General features: G+C 37.6%; 1 protein-coding gene across 1 annotated transcript; it reads right to left on the bottom strand.

Moving 5' to 3' along the window:
• Positions 1 to 15555: 15555 nt before the first annotated feature.
• LOC122014026 (protein DROOPING LEAF-like) lies at positions 15556 to 17774 on the bottom strand. The gene is made up of 7 exons (XM_042570222.1): positions 17647 to 17774; positions 16854 to 16985; positions 16247 to 16313; positions 16110 to 16155; positions 15963 to 16038; positions 15756 to 15845; positions 15556 to 15688 (listed from the first exon to the last, which is right to left on the bottom strand). Exons 1-6 carry the CDS (start codon positions 17713 to 17715, stop codon positions 15792 to 15794), a joined length of 444 nt encoding a protein of 147 aa, XP_042426156.1. The 5' UTR covers positions 17716 to 17774; the 3' UTR covers positions 15556 to 15688; positions 15756 to 15791.
• Between the last annotated feature and the right edge of the window lie 5970 nt (positions 17775 to 23744).

The following is a 23744-nucleotide window of genomic DNA, read 5'->3' as shown; positions in this document are numbered from 1 at the left end:
AATTTTTGTAGAAACTAATAAAAGGGAATATTTAATTTTTAAACTCCCTTTTAAATCATGAACATGGTTAAAAAAGAAAAATTTTCTCAAAAATAAAATCTACCTTTCAATCTACAAATAAGGAAAGATTTCAAATCTTTTCTTAATCTGTTGTAGAAAGCTATAAAAGTAAAGATTTAAATTTTAAACTCTCTTTTAAAACCATGGAATCCACATAAGAAAAATAAAAATAAAATAAAATTACTTTTTATTTAGTAGGGTTGGCCACCTAAGCTTGGGTTCAAGTTAGGGCTGACCACCTCATGAACCCATGAATCATGCCTTTGGCTGACCCTAGCTTGGCCGGCCCCTATAGGATGGGTAAGAAGGTGGGTATAGTACTCTATAATTAAGAGGCTACGATAGGGACCGAGAGGAGGAATTGGTTTTGTTCTCTCGATGAAATTAAGCATCCCGTGTTCGCCCCGAACACAAAACTTAATTTCATTAATAATAATTCATTCCACTAAAGAACTATTATTGAACTACCACACCAATCCCAAATTATATTTTGGCCTCCTTCTTATTATGATTGTGTTAGTCTCCCTGTGTTTAAGATATCGAATGTCCATTAATTCAAATGAGTTACTGACAACTTACTTAATTAATATCTAGCTCCAAGAGTAGTACCACTCAACTTTATCGTCATGTCGAACTAAATCCACCTGTAGTGTTTAACATGACAATCCTTATGAGCTCCTCTTGGGGACATTCTCAACCTACATTACTAGGACACAGTTTCCTTATATAATCAACAACACACACTATAAGTAATATCATTTCCCAACTTATCGGGCTTATTGATTTATCGAGCTAAATCTCACCCATTGATAAGGCAAAGAAATAAATACTAAATATATGTGTTTGTTATTATATTAGGATTAAGAGCACACACTTCCATAATAACTAAGTTCTAGTTCTTTTATCAAGTCAGTATAAAAAGAACTTACCTCAAATGGTCCTACTTAATACACTCAGAGTGTACTAGTGTAATTTATTAGTCAAGATAAACTAATACCTAATTACACTATGACTATTCCAATGGTTTGTTCCTTTCCATCTTAGTCGTGAGCAACTATTTATAATTTATAAAGAACTGATAACATGATCTTCTGTGTGTGACACCACACACCATGTTATCTAAAATATAAATTAATTGAACAACTACACTTAACAAATAAATGTAGGTATTTGACCATTGTGATTCTTTATTTCTAAATAAATGTTTATACAAAAATCTAGGCTTTTAGTATACACTCTAACAATCTCCCACTTATACTAAAAGACTATGCTGCCATAAATGTTGCCATACATCTGATTCCCTACCCTTCAACATGCCCATCAAAAGATCTTGCCATAAGGACCTTAGTGAAAGGATTTACAGTCATCACCTGATGCAATCTAGGAGGCAACAACTTCTTCTCTTTATACGATGTCTGGTATTGGGTGGTACTTGCGCTCTATTGTGTTTACTTGCCTTATGGACTTATGGTTTCTTTGAGTTTGCTACTTCACCATTCATTATTACAAAAATTGTAATAATTCTTGGATAAACCAGAAAATATTATCTAAGTCCATCTTGAAGTTACTGAGTCATTTTAGCTTATATGGCTACCTCAGAGGCTGCCATATACTTAGCTTCCATAACGGAGTTTGAAAAAGCACCAATGCTTATCACTCCTCTATAGTTATGGCTTTTACCTCCTAAAGTAAACACAAAACCCCGAGGTTGACTTACTATTATCCCTATCTGATTGGAAATCAAAATCCGTGCAACCTACAGGGACCAAATTATCTGCCTTGTAAGCTAGCATATAATCTGTAGTGCCTCTAAGGTACTTCAATATATGCTTTACTGTAGTCCAATGTCCTTATCTTGGGTTACTTTGATATCTGCTAACTATGCCCTCGGCAAAATAGATTTCTGATCTCGTGCATAGCATACATTAGGCTTCCGATAGCCGAAGCATAAGGAACTGCCTTCATGTTTTCTATCTCTTTTGATGTCTTCAGAGACATCTCTTTAGATAAAGTTTACTTCATGTCTAAAAGGTAGAAAACCTTTCTTGGAATCTTGCATGCTAAAACGAGCAAGGATTGTATCAATATATGAAATTGGGATAAGCAAAATATTCTTTTCTTGCGATCCCTTATTACTTTGATCCCAAGAATATGTTCATTCTCCCAAGTCCTTTATATCGAATTTGTTTGGACAACCATACCCTTACTTCCGACAACATTTTGATATTGTTTCCAACCACCAAAAATGTCATCTACGTATAGTACAAGAAATACCACCACGTTTCCATCACACTTCTTGTATACACAAAACTCATTGGGTCACTAAATAAATCCATAGGTCTGGATTACTTCATTAAACCAGATGTCCAAAACCTTGAAGCTTTGCTTCAGTCCATAGACTAATTTAGCTTTCACACAAGATGCTCTTTGCCCTTTGCAATGAACCCTTCTGGTTGCTTTATATGGATGTTTTCTTCAAGCCTTCCAATAAGAAAAGCTGTCTTGACATCCACTTACCAAATCTCATAGTCCATATAGATAAAGGAATCCGGATAGACTTAAGCACGACTACCGGTGAAAAACATTTCCTTTTTCAACAAGCCTTGCTTTGAAAGTTTCCACCTTCTTGTCTACCCTTCTTTTCCTATTGTAGACCTATTTACACCCAATGACTTTTACATCATTTGGTCGTTCTACAAGCTCCCAGACTTTATTAGGATACATATATTCTAATTCTGTATTCATTGCTCTTTACAAAGATGCTGCATCTTTATCTTGGAGCACTTTGTCATAGGTCCGGGAATTAGGTTCATGTTCAGTAGGGATCAAGTCCAAAGACTCTCCCAAAACATGAATATTTTAGGTTGCCTAACAACCCTTCCACTACGACAAGGCACTTTCTACAATTGTGTATCATCTGTGATACGTGTTGTAATTTCTTGTGATATTTCATCTTGTACAATTGGTACTAGATTAGACGTGTCCTTTATTATTTCCTTAAGAACAAATTTACTTATGGGCTTATGGTTTATTATAGTCCTCTTCTAAAAATCATGCATTGGTGCTAACAATGACCTTCTGATTTTTAAGGACTATAAACCTCCTTTCGTTTACAAAATTCACGGGGATTTTGAGATGCTGGTCTTGACCAAATATTTTTTGTGATTCTTAGGATTTCAAATGTTAATCAATCCCCTAGTTGTTATAATATAGAATAGACTTAGTAGTCCCAATTGTAATGATTGGAAAACTTGGACATTAAGGTAGACTGTCCTCTCAAAACTGAGAAAAATAACGTTGTATTTTATTAGTTGTTGAAACATATTTAGTGGTGTTATCTACCGGTATCTGGTGTGTAGATACATGAACCATTGATCATGTCTGCAATTTATTGTAGGGGTTCCAGGAAACCCGACAACTATATAAATCACCATCCACATGGGCACTGCTGTAAAAGTAGCAGTTGTTGTAGTGGGAGATGTTTATTCTCTGATAGGAATAAAATATGGATTTTCAAAAATTGTCTTTACGTACTAAGTTTAGAAAGAACCTTATTTCAATTTCTAAACTATTAAAGAATAGATATTGTGTCCATTTTGATAACAAAGTTGTTATCAAGAAAATAGAAAAGATATCTATTCTGGTATGTTGGTTGGCAATTTATAAATCTAATAACTCCCACGATACAATAAATGGAAATTTATAACACATCTTCTAACTTTAAGAGAAAGCAACCTTCGAAAATGAACCAATCATATTTTTGGCATCTAAGGCTAGGTTATATTAACTTGAGTAGGATTCAAAAGATAATAACCAATGAACTCTTGGGTTCATTGGTAGTGGAAATCTTTCCAACTTGCGAGTCTTACTTGGAAGGAAAAATAACTAAGAAGCTTTTAAGTCTAAGGGGTATGGAGCCAAAGATATGTTGGAATTGATTCATTCTGATTTGTGTAGACCTTTGACTATCCAGGTAAGAGGTTGTTTAGAATATTTCATCTCTTTTATAGACGACTATTCGAGAAAAGGATACATTTACTTGACACGCCACAAGTCTAAGTGCTTTGATTAGTTCAAAGAGTACTAGGCTGATGTGGAGTAACGTCAAAGTAAACGTATCAAGACACTACGGTGAAATCATAGTAACGAGTACCTCTTAGGAGAGTTTAGGAGTCACTTATCAGAAGTCGGGATTTAATTTCAACTAACTGCACCTGGTACACCCCAACAGAATGGTGTAGTAGAAACAAGGTATAAGGCTCTTATGGAATAATTAGATCAATGATGAGTTATTCAGAAAATTACCAAATTTGTTTTAAGGATATACACTGGAAACGAAAGTGAACATAGTACCTCCTAAGTCAGAACTCTCTACTCCCATAGAATTACAGAATGGGCGTAAGCCTAGTCTGAAGCATATTCAGGTGGTCTAGCACATGAGAGACACTGATAAATTGGACAGGATGTGGACTTCATCTTTTCTATGTCATCCCTATCAAATCTGGACTCAGTGGAAGTATATCAGAGTGAGGGATGGGCAGGGGAACTAGCCATTGAAAACAAAGAAATCAGGAAGAAACAACGCACAGATTCGACAAAGGAATGAGAGAAAAAACTTACTAAGAAAGGTCGCTGGAGAAGAAGGGGAGAAGAAGTGTTGCAGAGACTACTTGAAGAAGAAGGCGCAATGCACGGTGAAGACAATGGCGAGCAAAGGGAGGTTTATAAACCTCATGGCCGATCACCCACAGTCGTTCAATCTGTTAGAGTGTATACTGAAAGCCTAAGCTTTTGTAAATATTTATTTTGAATAAAGAATCACATTTGGTCAAATCATCTACATTTGTTGTAGTTGTTCAATTAATTTATATTGTAGATAACATAGTATGTGGTGTCACATACAGAAGATGATGTTATCAGTACCTTATAAATTATAAACAGTAGCTCACGACCAAAATGGAAAGGAATAAGCCATTGGAAGGTCGTAGTGTAATTAGGTATTAGTTTATCTTAACTATATAATTACACTAGTACACTTAGAGTGTATTGAGTAGGACCATTAGAGGTCGGTTCTTTTATACTGACTTTATAAAGAAACAAAGACCTCAGTTATTATGGAAGTGTGTACTCTTAATCCTAATATAATAACAAGCACATATATTTGATATTTATTTCTTTAATTTATCAATGGGTGAGATTTAGTTCGATAAATCAATAAGCTCGATAAGTTGGGAAATGATATTACTTATAGTGTGTGTTGTTGATTATAGAAGGAAACTGTGTCCTAATAATCTAGGTTGATAATGTCCCCAATATGAGCTCATAAAGATTGTCATGTTAAACCCTGCAGGTAGACTTAGTCCGACATGACGATAAGGTTGAGTGGTACTATTCTTGGATTAAGATATTAATTAAATGAGTTGTCAGTAACTTACTTAATTAGTGGACATTTGACATCTTAAACACAGGGAGACTAACACACTCATAATAAGGAGCCCAAAAAAATATAATTTGGGATTGGTGCGGTAGTTCAATAATAGTTCTCTAGTGGAATGAATTATTATTGATAAAATTAAGTTGTGTGTTCGGGGCGAACACGGGATGCTTAATTTTATCGGGAGACCAAAACCAATTCCTCCTCTCGGTCCCTATCGTAACTTCTTATTTATAGAGTACTATACCCACCTATACCCACCTTCGTACCCATGATATAGGGGTCGGCCAAGCTAGCTTGTGGTTCAAGCTAGGGCCGGCCAAGCCTTGATTCATGGGTGGCCGACCCTAGCTTGAACCCAAGCTTAGGTGGCCGGCCCCCATTAAATTAAAAGGAATTTTAATTTTAAATATTTTTTATGTGAAAGATATAATTTATTGGAGAGATTAAAAATTAAAATATCTCTTTTAAAAGGATCTACAAAAGATTAAAGAAAGAGATTAGATCTCTTTCCTTATTTGTAGATTGGAAAGATATTTTATTTTTCTTCTTTATAAATTATTCACATGTAGAATAATTAAAATTATAGAAATTTCTTTTTATTAACCATGAAGGGATTTTAAAAGGAAATTTTATTTTATTTTTAATTTCTGAAGACAAATAAGGAATTTTAATTGGTGATTGAAATTGTTTTGTTTGGTCTTGTTGATGTGGCCGGCCATATACAATTGATTAGGAAATTTTATTTAATTTTTCTTAATTAATTGTTATCAAGGAAAGTTAAGGAAATTTTATTGTAATTAAATTTCCATATTTGTCAAAGCCAAGGAATATAAAAGAAGGGGTTGGGGTGCCTTCATGAGACACAACTTCTATTATTCTCTCCCTGTTTTCCTTGGTGTTGTGGCCGGTCATCCTCTCTCCCTCTCTTCCTCTTTGTGGTGGCCGAAACCCTTCTTTGTTTGGAGCTCTTGTGGTGGCCGGATACTACTTGGAGAAGAAGAAGAAGAAGGAGAGAAAGCTTGCATCCCTTGGAGCTTGGTTGGTGTTTTTTCTTCATCCTTGGTGAAGCTTTTGATTTGGCCGAACCTAGCAAGGAGGAGAAGAAGGTGCTTTGGTGGTTTCTCATCTTGGAAGATCGTTGCCCACACAACGTCCGAGGTTAGAAGAGGAATACGGTAGAAGATCAAGAGATTTTTCTAAAAGGTATAACTAGTATTTTTCCTTTCCGCATCATACTAGTTATTTTTGGAAATAAATACCAAATACAAGAGGCATGCGATTCTAGTATTTCGAATTTATTTTCGATGTTGTGTTCTTTGTTATTTTTTCTTTTCCTTGTGATTTGATTGTTCCTTTCGGTTAACCTAAAGTTATTTTAGGAAATTAAATATTAGCTTTCCTTAAAAGGTTTTGTCTAGTCGGTGGTGGTTGCTCCCATATCCAAGAAGGTCATGTGCCTCGCCACGTCAGTACTGGGAACCAATTATGGAAATTAATATTTAATGGAATTAATGACTTAGGTGATTTGGATCGAACGTGTTAAGTTCCACAGGAGATCCAAGTCAAAACCTAAAAGAACAAATAGATTAAACTTTGGATCAAACGTGTTAAGTTCCGCAGGCGATCCAAGTTTAATTTAAAAGAACACATGGTAGCTAGGAAAAGGTTCAGACCTTTGTACAAAATTTTTGTACAGTGGAACCATTAGGTTTTCCGAGTAGCAACCAACACAATCAAGGGTTACGCAAAACTAGGATGAAATCTGGCTGTAGAATTCGAAAAAGTGTCTGTCACATCATGAGCGGATATCCACCTGTCACATCAAACATGCGGCAACAAAAAGTGGGGCACGTGGCAGTCGGCTACCAGAAGACATTGATGAGGCTTAATTAAAAGGTGGGGTCTTGTGCTCAGCTATAATTATCGAGGATTTGCACGGTTTCCCAGAAATTGGGAGGATGTTAGCCACTATCATAGGGCATTCATCCGAGAGAGCACAGGGAAAAGAGAAAATTTGCTAAGTGTAGTCGTCAACCATCCCGAGCGGCACAGATATTTGATTGTCATACAGTTGAACGACCGATTCTGTTGGTTAGTCATAGGAAAATCGTACTGGTTCCACTGTACAAAAATTTTGTACAAGTGTCAAACCTTTCCTTAAATAACCTATTGTGTTCTTTAGAAGTTAAATTAGGAATCGCAGACGGAACTTAACATCATTGATTCCAAATTTAACTTATCTGTTCTTAATGGTTTAGATTTGAATCACAAGCGGAACTTAACACTATTGATTCAAATCCACCTATGTTATTAATTCCATTAAATATTAATTTTCAAAATTGGCTTCCAGGACTGTATGGCGAGGCACATGGCCTTCTTGGATATGGGAGCAACCACCACCGCCTAGACAAAGCCTTTTAAGGAAAGCTAATATTTAATTTCCTTAAATAACTCTAAGTTAACCAAAAAGAACAATCGAATCACAAATTCGAAAACAAAGATAACACAAACTCGAAAAACTAATTCGAAATACTAGATCTAATGCCTCTTGTGTTTGAAATTCTTACAAAAAGAAATAACTAGCATGATGCTGAAAACAATTGCTAATTATACCTTCTCTTTGTATATTAATGACCTCAAGATCTTCTGCCATATTCCTCACCTCGCCTTGGACATCGTGTGGGCGACGATCTTCCAAGATGAACACCACCCAAAATCTTTCTTCCTCTTCCTCTAAAATCCGGCCACCACCACCACCAAGGAGAAGAGAGCAAAGGGAAAGGGAGAAGAGAGAGGGTCGGCCACCAAAAGAGTCTCCACCAAGAGAATAAGAGTTGTGTCTCATGAAGCATATTCACCTCTTCTTTTATATTACTTGCCCAAGGCAAATAAGGGAAGAATTTTTACAAAAATTAAAATATTCCTCTAGTTTTTCCTTTTCCCTTTTATTTTTTCTTTTTTTTTTCCTCTTGATTGAATCAATCACCAAATCAATGGTTGGATTGATTTAATCTTGGCCGGCCCCTTGCTTGGGCATCAAGCAAAGGTGGCCTGCCACTTATAGGAAGAAATAAAAAAATTTTAATAAAATTTTACAAGAAGAAATTCTCTTATAAAATTTTACAAGCTCTCTTTCCTAAAGTGGATGTTAAAAAAGGAAAATTTTAAAAAATTAAAATCATGTTTTAAAATTTAAAATTTCTCTTTAAAAGTTTCCTTTTTTAACATGAATAGAAAATTTTAAATTTTTAAAACTTCTCTTCCTTTTTTTTCTAAAACCATGAGGATGGTTAAAAAAGGAAAGTTTTAAAACTTTTAAAACTCTCTATTAAACCATATGGCCTAATTCAAATAAGGAAAGTTTTTAAAATTAAAATCTCTCTTTTAAAACTAATAGTTTTCTACAAAGAGAAGATTTTAAAAATTCAAAACAACCCTCCTTGTTTGATTAATGTGGTCGGCCCCTGCTTGTTTGGTCACCAAACAATAGGGTCGGCCCCATAGAAGAGGATGTGGCCGGCCCTTGCTTGGTCACCAAGCATTGGACCGGCCCTTGCTTGGTCACCAAGCATTGGACCGGCCCTTGCTTGGACACCAAGCATTGGACCGGCCCTTGCTTGGTCACCAAGCATTGGACCGGCCCCCTTCTTGAACACCAAGATGAGCTTATATTTGGATGGACTTGGGCTTTAATGAGGCTACGACAGAGACCTAAAGAGAAATTAGTTTTGGCCTTCCGATGAGCTTGAGTATCTCGTGTTCGCCCCGAACACACAACTAAAGTTCATCGATAATAACTCATTCCACTAGAGAGTTATTATCGCACTACTGTACCAATCCCAAATTACATTATAGGCTCCTTCTTATCATGAGTGTGTTAGTCTCCCTGTGTTTAAGATAACGAATGTCCACTAATTAAGTAATTTACTGACAACTCACTTAATTAATATCTAGCTCCAAGGGTAGTACCACTCAACTTCATTGTCATGTAGGACTAAATCCACCTACAGGGTTTAACATGACAATCCTTATAAGCTCCTCTTGGGGACATTCTCAACCTAGATTACTAGGACACAGTTTCCTTCTATAATCAACAACACACGCTATAAGTAATATCATTTCCCAACTTATCGGGCATATTGATTTATCGAGTTAAACCTCACCCTTTGATAAGTCAAAGAAATATATTAAATATATGTGCTTGTTATTATATTAGGATTAAGAGCACACACTTCCATAATAACTAAGGTTTAGTTCTTTTATTAAGTCAATAGAAAAGAACTTACCTAAAATGGTCCTACTTAATACACTTAGAGTGTACCAGTGTAATTTATTAATCAAGATAAACTAATACTTAATTACACTACGACTATTCCGATGGTTTGTTCCTTTCCATCTTAGTCGTGAGCAACTGTTTATAATTTATAAAGAACCGACAATATGATCTTCTGTGTGTGACACCATACACCATGTTGTCTACTATATAAATTAATTGAACAATTATATTTAACAAATAAATGTAAATATTGACCAATGTGATTCTTTTATTTCAAAAATAAATGTTTACAAAAACTAGGATTTTAGTATACACTCTAACAGATTAACCATCAGCCTTATGAGGTATGACCCAAGTGGCAGCTACCAACCCAGGGCAGGGAAATGGAGCCGAACAGCGACGATATGTAAGCCGATCATAAACATGAGGGCACAGATGGTCCGATCGGATGTGGAGGTCACCGAAGATCCTACTTGTGTAGTCAGTCAGACTTGCAGCCCCTTTCGACTAGACTTGAGGGGAAGACTTATGATATGGTGATAAAGGGGGCCCCGCCTAGTACGGGTCAACTGTCTAGGTGGAGGTCAAAGTCAAGGTGGTCAACGCTAAAGTGTCAAAGGGCTCGCCTACGGAGGTCGAGCGGAGGTCAATCACAAGGGCTGGTCGGACAGACAATGTCCGATCGGCAACAGGCTTGGCCAAGCTGGCCACCTGACTAGCTCGGAACAGTATAGTAAGATCACCAGACGCTCAGTACGGAGCGGCAGAACACCAGGAGACCGGAGACCTTGTCCGATCGAGGGGCGACAACCTACTATACCCAATTACCACAAAGAAGAACAACCGAGGCCGACCAAGCGGAGGAGTACTAGGTCGAGCGGCTATCTCGCTCAGCCAATCAGTTGGATTGCTGACCTATTTCGGGATATCCTTTTGGGAGATAGTGCCGCCAACACGAGGCATAGTCAACAGGCGGATCGTATGGGGACAAATCGAAGGATGTGCCCACAACCAATTAGAGAATGTGTCCATGACCACATGTCCATGACCACGTGCTCAGGATCAATTGAGGAACGTGTCCATGAATAATGGGAGAATGTGCTCACGCCTCAAAAAATGCGTACGTTACCCGCCAAGGAATATAAAGGGGGTCCGTACACCGGCGGATATACATATTATTCACTGTTTATGCTTGAGCTACTGTTGTTCCATCTTCTTCGTGTCGGTGACTGACTTGAGCGTCAGAGGGCCAATGTCGGGGACCCCTTCCCTGGTTCGGTACTGACGTCTCTTGTGCTTGCAAATCGAGGCGTGATCTACATCCAGTCAATACAGCAGTCACATCCCCAGCTTTCCGTCTCCATGATTTTCAGATAGTATCATTATATATGAAAGATGTGAGTGTATGAAATGAATCAATGCTGAAAAATTATCATTGGCACATGAGATTTCATAAGAGTTTACTCATATTTATGGCATGTATCTTCTTTGTTAGGGTTGTAGCTTACGACGTAGAGGAAATTCTGATAGTTCTTGTGGAGATGGCTAAAGTCAAAGAAATAGGTTCATAGTAATTAAGGATGATGCAGGCAGAGAAAAAAACGATATGGAAATAGAGTAGCCAAAGATGTAGATCAGGAAGATTCAAGTAAAACTCAATGCAGATAAAGTAGACAAAAGAGTGGATATAGGCAAATTGTGGTAGATAGAACAAAAGGTAACTTATATAGTTTTGATTGGATTTTGGCTTCTTCCTTTTAAACCAAAATCTAAATTTAAACAAAGACAAACAAATTAAATTAAATACATACTAACTACTAAATTTTTAAACAATCTATTATTTAATTTTAGCTGATAGTTATTAGTGTATATTGTTGTTGTAATAGTTAAGTATTGATGCAGAGCATCTGAAAATTATTATTATTATTATTGATAATTTCCATATTTTTTAGTATTTTAAGTATTTTTGATATTTTAGTTATTTTGATCATTTCTATCTTTTATATATATTTTTTTTAAAATTTAGTTCGTTTAAGGATTTTAGGAGTGTAAATCTTTTCCTTTTATTAGGATTCATTTCTTTTTTTACAAGTTAGAAATTGTGGTATATATATTGAGATTTATTTTCCTTTTTTGTGTTATATGATTAGTCTATATAAATATCTATTTAGTTGTATAATTCTAGGATAATAAATAATTTTTTAAAAAAAAATTGAAGGACAACTATTTTCTCTTCTAGTATTATCTTTAATTTTCACTTATTATCAGTTCGCAGGATAATCGCTATTCTACTCAGTGTCAGTTGGTATTAGAGTTGGCAAGTTCCAATTTGAGGAACCCGAGCGTCAAATTCAATGAAAGGTCATCATGGTCATGCTTGTGGTTGTGCTGGGCAGGTTCTGACTAAGGAAGTCTCATACTATGGTCGTAGTACCCAAGACGTGATTGAAGATTTACAAAGACAAATTATATATTTAACCCAGTGTGTGAAAATTAAGGATTTATAGAGGTAGGTCGTAGATTTATCCCAGTGTGTAGCGGCGGCAACGCGAACTCTTGAAGATCATGAGGTACGTGATCAAGATGATCGATATGAAGACTTTGGATGTCGAGTTGATCTATCCAAAATTTATGGTATGTCATAGATCAAGAATTTTATTGATTGGCTCAACAAAGTAGAGCAGATATTCAATTATAAGTTCCAAATTAGATGGAGGTGAAGGTGATTGCATTAGACTTAAGGGTGGTGCATCAACGTGATGGAAGCATTTGTGGCTTCACAAGACAGGCAGAACAAAATCAAGGTCAAGGATTGGGAGAAGATGACTAAAAAAATAAAAGATCACTTTTTTCTTTTTGAGTATATTTAAATTTTGTTCCAAGAACAATTAGGTTATGTCATGGAGAAGATAGCTTCGACACCTAAGATGACATTGACAGATTCATAAATAATTTGGAAGAAGAAGTTGACAAAGAGCTTTATGGTTTTGGCCATGAGACTTTAATTATTTGTGAGAGTTTGTTGATTGTTAAGGATTCACGGATAGAATCAGACAAATCTATTCGTGACGCTCAAGATATTAATTGTCCTATGAAAGACTCCATTTCAAGCTTGGACTTATCAGGTGTTAAATAATAAATAGCAAACTGAATAAGGATGTTCATTACAAAACCAAACTGCTTGATTGTGTACAAAAGGAAGAGAAGGAGGAGAAAGGATACTCTGGTCTGGTTTAGCGGATCAAGCCTTGATCCACTGTAGTGATTAGAGGGATTTAATGGTCCCCACCTACTAAATAGGTAAGGACCATTAAATCCTTCCAATCACTGCCTCTGATCCGGGGGTGGACTAGAGTAGACGGGACTAGAGGATCCCGTCTGGAGAAGGAGAGGTTGGCAAGAGAAAATGAGGAAAGAAGAATGTTGTTTGAAGAAGAGGCAAGAGAGCTTGCTTCACGAGAAGAAGCATGGGCAAAAGTCTTTGCTCTTGAACTTGAGATTGTTGCTGTAATCCGTGACCTTTCAATTGAAAACAGAGGTTTCAAGGAGCTAGAGAATGCATAATTCTTCAGGAGACTTAGCTCCGCGCATTTCACTCTATGACAAAGGAAATTTCTACATTATTTGCAAAACAACAAGAATAACTTAAGGCGATGCAAAGGACTTTGGAGGATGAAGAGCAGCATGAGAATTCCTTTATAGAAACTGATCCTGTGGAACTTGTGACTGGAAAAATTAAAGTCGGTGAAAGATATGAGCTCAGTAGAGGAGCTTCTGGTTCTTTTACCCCAAAGAACGTCCAAGATACAAATGATTCATCGTTTTTTGAGGATGATGATGTTGTTAGCACAATTGAAAAGCATGATTGCAGCCTGGTAAGCCACGGTAGCACTCAAGACTTGGAATGTACTAGTGTTGATAGTCTGGTCAGGGGATTTGGTTCAGATATTGATCGTGTCGCCATGGCTGTGGCTCCAGATGGAGATCCAATTGATACTGAACGAGTTATGGAAACTGAAAGCCAAGTTGGTGATGCTATCTTCAATGAAAGAAATGATGCTTTACATAGATGAAGCAACCTCTGAGGTGAAACTATGTAGCTTGATGATGAGACCCAGCCACAAGGAAAGGCGGTGATGATGGCCTGGGAGAAGCCGCTGATGGTGGTGAACGCGAGGGCCATCTGCAGTGGTGCCGGTGGAAGGAGAGTGCGATCAATTTGGGTTTTCGAATGGGACTTTTTGACAAAGCGAATCAAAGGTATGGACCCGTGGAGCACACTATCGTGGAGGCGCATCCAGATGATTATGAGAGGATGCTATGTTGTGGATGGGGAGGTGACACCTTTGATGTTTCAGTTCTTGAAGTTCAAGTTCGTGTTTTTGAGGTGATTGCAACATCGAATCTTGGTGGTAATGACTTTGACAAGAACATCGTCTACAATGCATGCTCGTCGGCGGATCAATAAGGGTTCCTAAAGTTCCGCAACTACTAGTAAATTTTATTGATTTATTATCAGATGGTCTTCTTTCTAGACTACCACCTAACAATATTTTTAACTTGAGAACGTGTTCTTTCCAATCTGGAACGTCTGATACAGGAGGATTCAAAGATTTTTATTATTATTTTTGATAATTTTTATTTTTTAGTTGTAATACTCCGGTTCTGAGATTCTGATTAAGTATGACTTAAAAGGTTAGATGGTACTATCCATATCATCAAGGTGCACTTTCTTTTTCTGAAGTTCAAACTTAAGAACTTCAAAGTTAAACGTGTTTGGCTTGGAGAAATCTAAGGATGTGTGACCTCTTGGAAGTTTTTCAAGGTACGTGTGAGTAAGAACAAAACACACTGAAAGGACCTCCGGTAGTTTGTGGAGCCCGATGGACAATTTTGGTGGCGTTTCCGGTTCGGTTCAGATGGGGCTCGCCCGGGCCGGGGTGTTACATTAGTATTTAAGGTATTTTAAATAATTTTTATCTTTTATCTTATTTTAGATTTTGAGTTCATTTAGGATTTTATGATTGCAAGTCTTTTTTTTTTTTTTTTTTTTTTTCCTTTTGTTAGGTCTCTTTCCTTTCTTTATAAGTTAGAAATTAGAGTTTGTATATTAGGATTTATTAAATTTTTTTGTGTCTTAGTATTAATCTATATAAATATCTATGTTTAGCTGTTTGAGGATTAATCCTTGATTATTGAATAAAATTTTTATATTTTGAAAAAATTTAGAAGACGATGAATTTCTCTTTTTATCTTCTCCTCAATTTCTACTTCTCATCGGCCTACATGATAATCACTATTTTAATCGACATTCAGCCTATATGATAATGACTATCTTAACCGGCATCAAGTATTAACTCACCTTGTGGTTAGGAAAACTTAAAGGAAGGTCTGTATGATTTTTCTCCATTTCAACTTATCAAAGTGTGAGAAAAATAAATTTAATATAAATTTGTAAGATAATAGAGATAGTTTGCTCCGTTCAAAAATATTATTACTAATATAAATTTGTATGAAGCTTAATAGAGCATATTGGACTATCTTAATCCTAAACGATTAAAATAAAAAAAAATAATTAACCATAACGTGAACTTGAGATTACTGGTCTAGTCCTACAGAAAATTCTCATTGATCATTAGGATAAATTGGAGAATGCCCTAATGATTAAAACAACAACAAGAATTAGAAAGAGATAGAGAGAAAGAGAGAAAGAGGAATTACAAATATTAGACCTAAAAGTTCATCAGAAATACATACCATGATACATAGAAGAGCAACATGAGCCGTTCCTTGCTGATAAAGGTCCAAGATCACATCAAATATTCCACAAAGTTTGAAGAACATCTATCACTACAAATACGATACATTAATCTCCCTAAGTTCACAAACACCCGCGTGCTTCTTAATTTAATTTCCTGCACAGCGAATAATCGATTAAATTTTCTTCAGCAAGAAATTTTCAGGAGCTAGCTAGGTTTTTACCTGATCAGAAAGACCTTGTCTTTCTTCTTCATAGGACTAAACTGAAACCTTAGAGGAAGTGGATGGGTTGCGGGGATCATACTTTGCCCACTGTCGCAAACAATTACTTTTTGTTCAGCAACAAAAAAAAAAAATAGTGATTGTTATATGAAGAAAGCATTAATGAAAAATGGGGAATTCAAAAGATGATGCCTTTTTTACAATTACATTCTTTGAAGCCATGCTAAAAGCTTCTCGGTGATGAATATCTGGATTGGCAGACTTAATCCGTTGTATCTCATCTCTGAATACAGATTCCATGTTAGAACATCCAAACATGGATCCATATATATTATATGTATAATTCATATATACCTCATGAAGTGATTATAAGCTGATGGAGTCCTGTGTTTCTTTGGCACTGAGATATATATATTATAGAAATTAAAACATAAATATATACCAACTCAAACATAAAACATGAGAAATTTATATACAAAAATATAACGTACTCTTCATGCCAAATCTAGCAGTGTTATTGAACAGTTGACTTGAGGTTGTTGATGATGATTGCATACCCTAAACCATTGACACATTAACACAAGTGGAAATAAGTTTGAAGATATATATAATTCTGGGAAATATTTCAGTCATGATTAACACAGTCAATTGTGTTGTCTTCTTGCAGTCAATCCTTTTCAGCACCTACAGAAAAGTAACTTACAAAGATCCATTTAGACCTACAGTATAACAGCAAGCTAGCTAGTTAGCTGTATAGGTTCATTGGACTAAACAAACACATAAATAATACTGATTTCCTTAGTTGCACTTATATTTTTAAATTTATGAATATAGGATTGTATATATATATATATATATATACTCAATTAAAGTTTGACATATGATATAGATGAACTCCAATACAAATACTTCGCAAAATAATTAAATAAAATAGTATTTAAGCTATTAAATATAATCAAGTACTAGATATATGTTCTGAAGTACTAAGGAAAATTAAGTTGTTAGTTTGAGAGCCTTCTTTAGATATTTCTTCTTTAACGAGGCAAAATATCGATGCCCAAGTAGTTTTAGAATCTGAAACAAAGAGATAAGACGAACCTGAAAGCAAAATGAGTGAGAGAAGGTAGGGCAAATGCATTGCATGTTTCTGGGATCACGTAAAGAAAGATGGTTGCAGTGACCACACTTCACAGTCACTCTGTCCATTAACCAGTTGCAAGGAACTCCAACCTGCTATGCATCAACCAAAGTGTTTATCATTCATTCAGATTTAATCGATCAAATTAGTAAACTACAAAAAAGGATCCCAAAATTTAAACCACAGCTGTAAGTTGTTTAATTTCTCTAACTACATAGGATAATTAATTAAGTTACATAAACATTTTGAGAAATTTTATGTCTTTAATTTGTTACATAAAATAACATGGTCTCTTCCTTCTAATTCTAAATATGAGATGGTAGTTAATATGGATCTATCTTCTTTTTAAGTTAAGTTTCATTGTAAATTAGGATACATGTCTTTTTTTGAAGAAAATGTAGGTTACATGAACAAGAAAACATCGCAAAAATTAGGTCAACAGAAAATTAAACTAATAGCTACCTTAGATTTTAATATCTTATTGATCTGCAAGATCGGCTGAAAATAACCTGTTGGTCATACAAAACTATATATCAACAAGATGTGGATCTTAACTATATTTAGCATTATAAGATCCAGATCAGCGACTTTTTGGTGTCCACATGAAGAAAGTAAGAAAAAGCCAAAGAGCTTGCAAATGACTGTTATCGATCTACAATTAATTAATCAGATTGGAGATGAATGATGTATGATGGGCATGGTTCTTGTTTACTCATGGCCTATCTAATTATGAGCAAGCAGTTAGTGTATTACCGCAAGAACAGTGTTGCAGTAGGTGCAACGAGTGTATGATACACGTTCTTTGTTGAAAACCAAGTCCATCAAGAGGAGGAGAAGAAGGAGGATCGGAGGAGAAAGAGGAAGAGGTTGCAGAGAAAGTGATGAAAATGGTGGTGGTTGTCCACTACTCCACTAGTTAGGCTAATCAAGAGAAGGATTTGGGGTTGAGGTTTTTACAACTCTATTTGATTTGCTGAATTTGGATTATGCCTTGTGTGACTCACAAAGAAATGAGTCGTGACATGTCAGGGTTGACTGGTCCGTGATGTTAAACTAGATAGAGATGACTCGAGCAAAGCATAATATATATAGCCTCTGACAAACCGTGTTGTGTTTAGCTTGACATGACAGTAAATAGATCGACTAGGTCCATGCAATCTCATTTTGACGCTATATTAATGGCTAGTCAACATATCAACGTATGAATATACTGTTGTCTTACTATCAAAGTTACTAAATTGGCTTTGTTAGATTTATTATTAATATCTCATCCTCCATTATTTATAATATATATTTCAATACATAGTTATAAGAAATTAAGTGTACAAAATTACTTATGCTCATACAATTAAGAAACCACATAATTACATAAGTATTCTAACAAAGACTAAAGTTTACATATCATTTGATAGAGGTTAAGTTTACAATATTTCATATAATATTTTTAATTATTTCATGTTTGCCATTAATGAATTTGTGAAACCTAATTGATGATATGACTATTCCTAGTTTTAGAGTATAGATATCTCTTCCTAAAAGCTTATTTATGTTGTTTCTTCTTTTTTAGTTAGTCCCTATGTAGCTTTACCTTACTACATTTAGTGAGGAGGGTCATCTATTTTTTGACCCTAGTTTGGACTATTGGGGTAACATGGATCGTGCCATCCCTTTTCTTGTTTGTTTTTTTTGTTTTTTTTAATTTTCTTTGTTTTTTAACTAAATATATATTTACTCTACTAAAATATGAAAAAAAAATATATAGATAAATTAAAAAAGATAATTAAATATTATTTAGTTTTTTTATTTTTATAAAGGAAAGGATAAAAGAAAAGAAAAATATATAAAAAAATAATGACATATTCAATTGACCACCTACTTAACCTTTTTCTACTATGCTTATTTGCTAGTTCACCTCACTTGCTTGACTTGTCTGATTCACTTGACCTGACCAACCTATGAGACCCACATGACTTGTTTGTTCATTGACTTGATTAACTCACTAAACATGTAAAGCTCAACTATCTCACTTATTTAACGCGTCTAACATGCATGGCTTGACTCCTTTGTATTGATTAGCTTGCTAGCTCGATCCAACCAACAAATCAAAACTCAAACTGACTCAAACTTCAGGATTGTGTTTTGACTTTTGAGGATGAGGTTAAATGATCATGAGTTTAACTCATCGTCAAGTTCAATTAATGTTTTAGAATTATAAAGTATAGAACATAACTAAAATGGTTAAAATGGTGAATGAAAGAAACTTTTTTATCTATATAGTTTTGTATCCTCTCTAAAATATCTATTTGAATAAATAGTAGGGAAGATAAAAAGAGATTAAAAACCCATCTCTCCATCATTCACGAGCTCAATTTTCTACCCTACCCTAAATAGACAACGAATGATCGACCTAAGTGGAACCTAGAGAGCATTCATCTCTGACCTCAGGCTGCCATGCAAGAGAAGCATCAAATTCACAAGTCAATAATGATGAGTACGTACGGCATTTGCACACACACAGTCTCTCTAGCTCACAGGCTAATCACGATATCCAGTATCTCCCATGGCAATGATGTCAGTGCAAACTAATTTCTTTTATGTCAGTTCAATCTCCCAAAGGCCAAACCCACCCCAATATAATTCACACAGCTAATATCTGTGCATTTAATTCCTAGAATTCAGTCACAGCCAATTCACGAAATCGATCATCACACTGGAGATGACAGCTAACGCCTTGTGGATATAAACATCTATCTCACATGGCTATGTTGGCTACCAACAAAGCATGGCATTTATCACAGGGCTCCCCTCTCTCCCTGAATTAACCATCAAAATCCACAAATGCAACAATATATCGCCAAACAAGAAAAAAACAAGAAACGTTAGATATGATCAGGTTCGATCTATTTATTTCAGGTGACCCTAAAAGGAACATCAATCATTTTGAAAATCCTAAAGACGACAAAACTCGAATGAGAAAGCAAAATTCGAATTCCAGTTATTCACAGTAATTAAAAAGCCAGAATCGATTCCTGTCCCTTGTAACGATGCTAATTGTTTTCCTCACCTGTGCGCTGGGCAGCTCACATGCACGAGAAAGCTAAGTTTGCCTCGCTTCTGGGCTCAACAGCTCATGCGGATGCGAAACGAAAGCGACATCGGATCAGAAAAATTTTGGTGGGGAGAGAAGTTTGAGACGACGCAGCGCTCGTTACGTTATGGAGTTCAACTAGCAGACACTTTATTGTGCGTACCAAAGAGAGACCTAACATTCATCATGGTACACAGTCAATTATGACCTCGTTGTGCAAGTCTTAATGACCACCATCCATTCACTGCACAGGCAATAAAAGAAACACGCTGACAACAGTGCAATCGAATTAAAATGGGAAGGTGTATGTAAAAAGCATGCCAGGGAAATTAGTCGTGACGGGAATCATGGATATGGATTGAAAAGGGAGGGAGGGATGTGCAAACATATATGTATGCCATTTGTTCAAATAGCTCCCAACTCCACAGAACTCTTTCGAAAGTAGAATACTAAACACTGATGATCGATGATGATGATGAATATAAAGTAGCAATCTATGAGGTATTTTTGCCACAAGGTTTAAATTAAACTCTAGGAGGGAAACTGAAAGTGACCTGTTTTGAGTAAACCGAAGTCATGTGATCTAGGATAGGTCGCAGCATGCAGACTATTAGAACTGCTGCATTGCAAATCTAGGGTCATGAGTGGCACTTAGCTGCTGTTTTTTTCTGTTTGGCTCTGTCTGGGATGCTGAAGCTCGAAGTACAAAAGGCAAGAGGCAATTGACGGGGAGAATTATTAGGGAATCTTGTGTTCAACAACATCTATATCACATGAGATCGAGCGTTCAGATCTCACAAACACATATATATTGTGGATGATAATATGCCATCCATGTGATACCTGAACAGGTCCTCCAAATTAACATTTGTTACTGTCAACTTTTGCATGAGGTAGAAGTACCACATGGAAATTGATCCCGTCCGGAAGCTGAGTCGGATGGAGACGGACCTTGTTGTGCTAAAAGTTGACGGAGAGTCGTTGAGACGTTGAGTCAGCGAGGTACCCCCTGGACAGGTGCACACGGGCGACTATACGGAAAGAAAGGATCAGGATGATGGCGCTGTTGTTCTGCGCACACTCGGACGAGTCACACGGTCGTTAGAGACCAGAAACCAGGGAAAAAGTCTCCGGGTCAGGTCCTCCGACGCTCAAGTCAGGTACTTTTCCCCAAAAATCACAGAGAAAGCAAGAAAAGCAAAAGACTGGTAAAAAATGACGAGTCAGCGTACCTGCGTAAGGGACGAAGCATCCCTTTTTATACTGCAACTGAGGCTTCTGGAACCTGGTGAATGTCAAGGAATGTCGGGTGTCAGACTCTGTCCGGCGGTGGTCGACACATGGCTTTCTCTTACAGGCTGGCGGAGGAATCGAGAAGAGTATGAGCCTCTCTCTGTTAGAATATTCCCTGGCATACGATGATTGTTCTCTGACAGGCAGTTACGATTCCTTGCGGGTCTATTTGTCGTGTAGTGTCTGGTCTCCTGACCTACCTTCGTTGCGTCATTCGAAGCATGTACATCCCGACCTGCACGCTGGGTCTACTTCCCAACCTGCATCTGCCCACCGTTTATCCATTGTATGAACGTCCCGACCTGCATGCTGGGTCTGTCTGCCGACCCATATCCGTCTGTTATTATCCAGGGCATGAGCGTTCCGACCTGCACGCTGGGTCTGTCCGCCGACCCATATATGTCTGTTATTATCTAGGGCATAAGCGTTCCGACCTGCACGCTGGGTCTGTCCGCCGACCCATATCTGTCTATTGTTATCCAGGGCGTGAGCGTCCCGACCTGCACGTTGGGTTTGTCCGCCGACCCATATCTGTCTGTTATTATCCAGGGCATGAGCGTTCCGACCTGCACGCTGGGTCTGTCCACCAACCCATATCTGTCTGTTATTATCCAGGGCATGAGCGTTCCGACCTGCACGCTGGGTCTGTCCGCCGACCCATATCTGTACTATTATCCATGGTTGAACGTCCCGACCTGCACGCTGGGTCTGTCTGCCGACCCACATGTGTCTGTTATTATCCATGGCATGAGTATTCTGACCTGCATGCGGGATCTGATTCCCGACCCGCATCTGTTTACTGTTATCCATAGTATGAACGTCCCGACTTGCACGCTGGGTCTGTCCGCCTACCCATATCTGTCTGCCTTCCTTCAGGGCATGCATGTTCCGACCTGCACGCTTCATTGGAAGTTTTCTTCGGTATACCTATCCGATCCACAAGCTGTCTCCCTAGTCGCACTCAATCCCTGATTATATCTGACCCATGGACCTGATTCTCAATTGACTTTGATCTTGTGGGTCAGGTCCATTTTTGATTCTCTTCAAGGTCAGGTCCGGCCCACCTCGTAAATACTGTCCTTTGACCAGTCCCACAAGGAAAGCTTTGACTCTATCCCCGTGCGCCGAAATCCTGACCTTGTAATTCTGATTCTTGACTTCCACGATGGCCTCGCCACGGAGGCTAGACTTTTGACCTCCAGGCTGGTGTAACTTTTGACTAGCCACGAGGGCTAGACTTCTGACCTCCAAGCTGACATGACTTTTGACTAGCCACGAGGGCTAGACTTCTGACCTCCAAGCTGGCGTGACTTTTGACTCTTCTGTGGCTTTGACTTCTTGCCAGATCATCACACTGACCCCACATTCATGCACCGTATCACAAGCCTCCCCCTTAAGTCTAGTCGAAGGAAGACCCAAGTCTGACTGACTAGACCCCTACGCCCCCATGTGCTCTCTGCCTCATGCCTTACATATCGTACCAACCTTTATGTCGTGTCGCCTGGATTACCCTATCTGCATAATTGCTTTAGTGGTTGCCTGGGGTACGGTGCTTGTGTAATTGCTTTAGTGGTTGTCTGGGGTACGGTGCCTGTGTAATTGCTTTAGTGGTTGCCTGAGGTACGGTGCCTGTGTAATTGCTTTAGTGGTTGCCTAGGGTACAGTGCTTGTGTAATTGCTTTGTCTCAAGTATTCAATCTCCTCTTTAAAAAGACCTCGAGATGCTCTCTTCTCGTATCCTTGTCTTCCCCTGCTTTCTTCCTGCTTTTCGTCACTCTACCTCCTCTCGTTTTCTCCTTGACACCATGCATTCGCCTTCTTCCGACGAGGTTGATCAGCCATCCCCTCAAGTGCGGATAAATCAACTCCTCCTACAGCTTGCAGAGAAGGAGCACGAACTAAAAAGTATGTCCACAGACGCCGACGCCTTGTATCGCCTTGCTAAATCTCGCGTTCACGCAGAGAAGGCGCTGAAAGAGAAATACCAGTCTGACCTGCAACACCAACTTAGCCTTCAGGAGCATCTGCAGCGAGAGCATGAGGCCGAACTATCCCTTCTTCGTACGTGCCTTAATGATAAACAAGACACCATCTCTCGGCAACAAACAGTCATTAGATCCCTTCAAGCGGAGCTGGCCCGAACTTCAAACATCCCAGTGGCTTCTGATCCTCAAGATGTTCCATCCAGGGGCAGTGCCTACGTTCCTTAACTAACTCCTGTAGCTCCTGTCTGGGCTTTAGTTGTCTCAGTGATTCCTATCCGGGCTCTAGTTGTCTCCGTGATTCCTATCCGGGCTCTAGTTGTCTCAGTGACTCCTGTCCGGGCTCTAGTTGTCTCAGTGACTCTTGTCCTGTAGGACGTTCTTTCCGATAGGACGTTCCTTCCTGCAAGACGTTCCTTTCTGTAAGACGTTCCTTCCTGTAAGACGTTCCTTCCTGTGGCAACGCCTGTATCCCTTACTTGTCTTAT

This window comes from Zingiber officinale, chromosome 8B (assembly GCF_018446385.1).
Source record: "Zingiber officinale cultivar Zhangliang chromosome 8B, Zo_v1.1, whole genome shotgun sequence".
In the NCBI taxonomy this organism is placed as follows: domain Eukaryota; kingdom Viridiplantae; phylum Streptophyta; class Magnoliopsida; order Zingiberales; family Zingiberaceae; genus Zingiber; species Zingiber officinale.
This window is presented reverse-complemented; position numbering and strand designations above follow the sequence as displayed.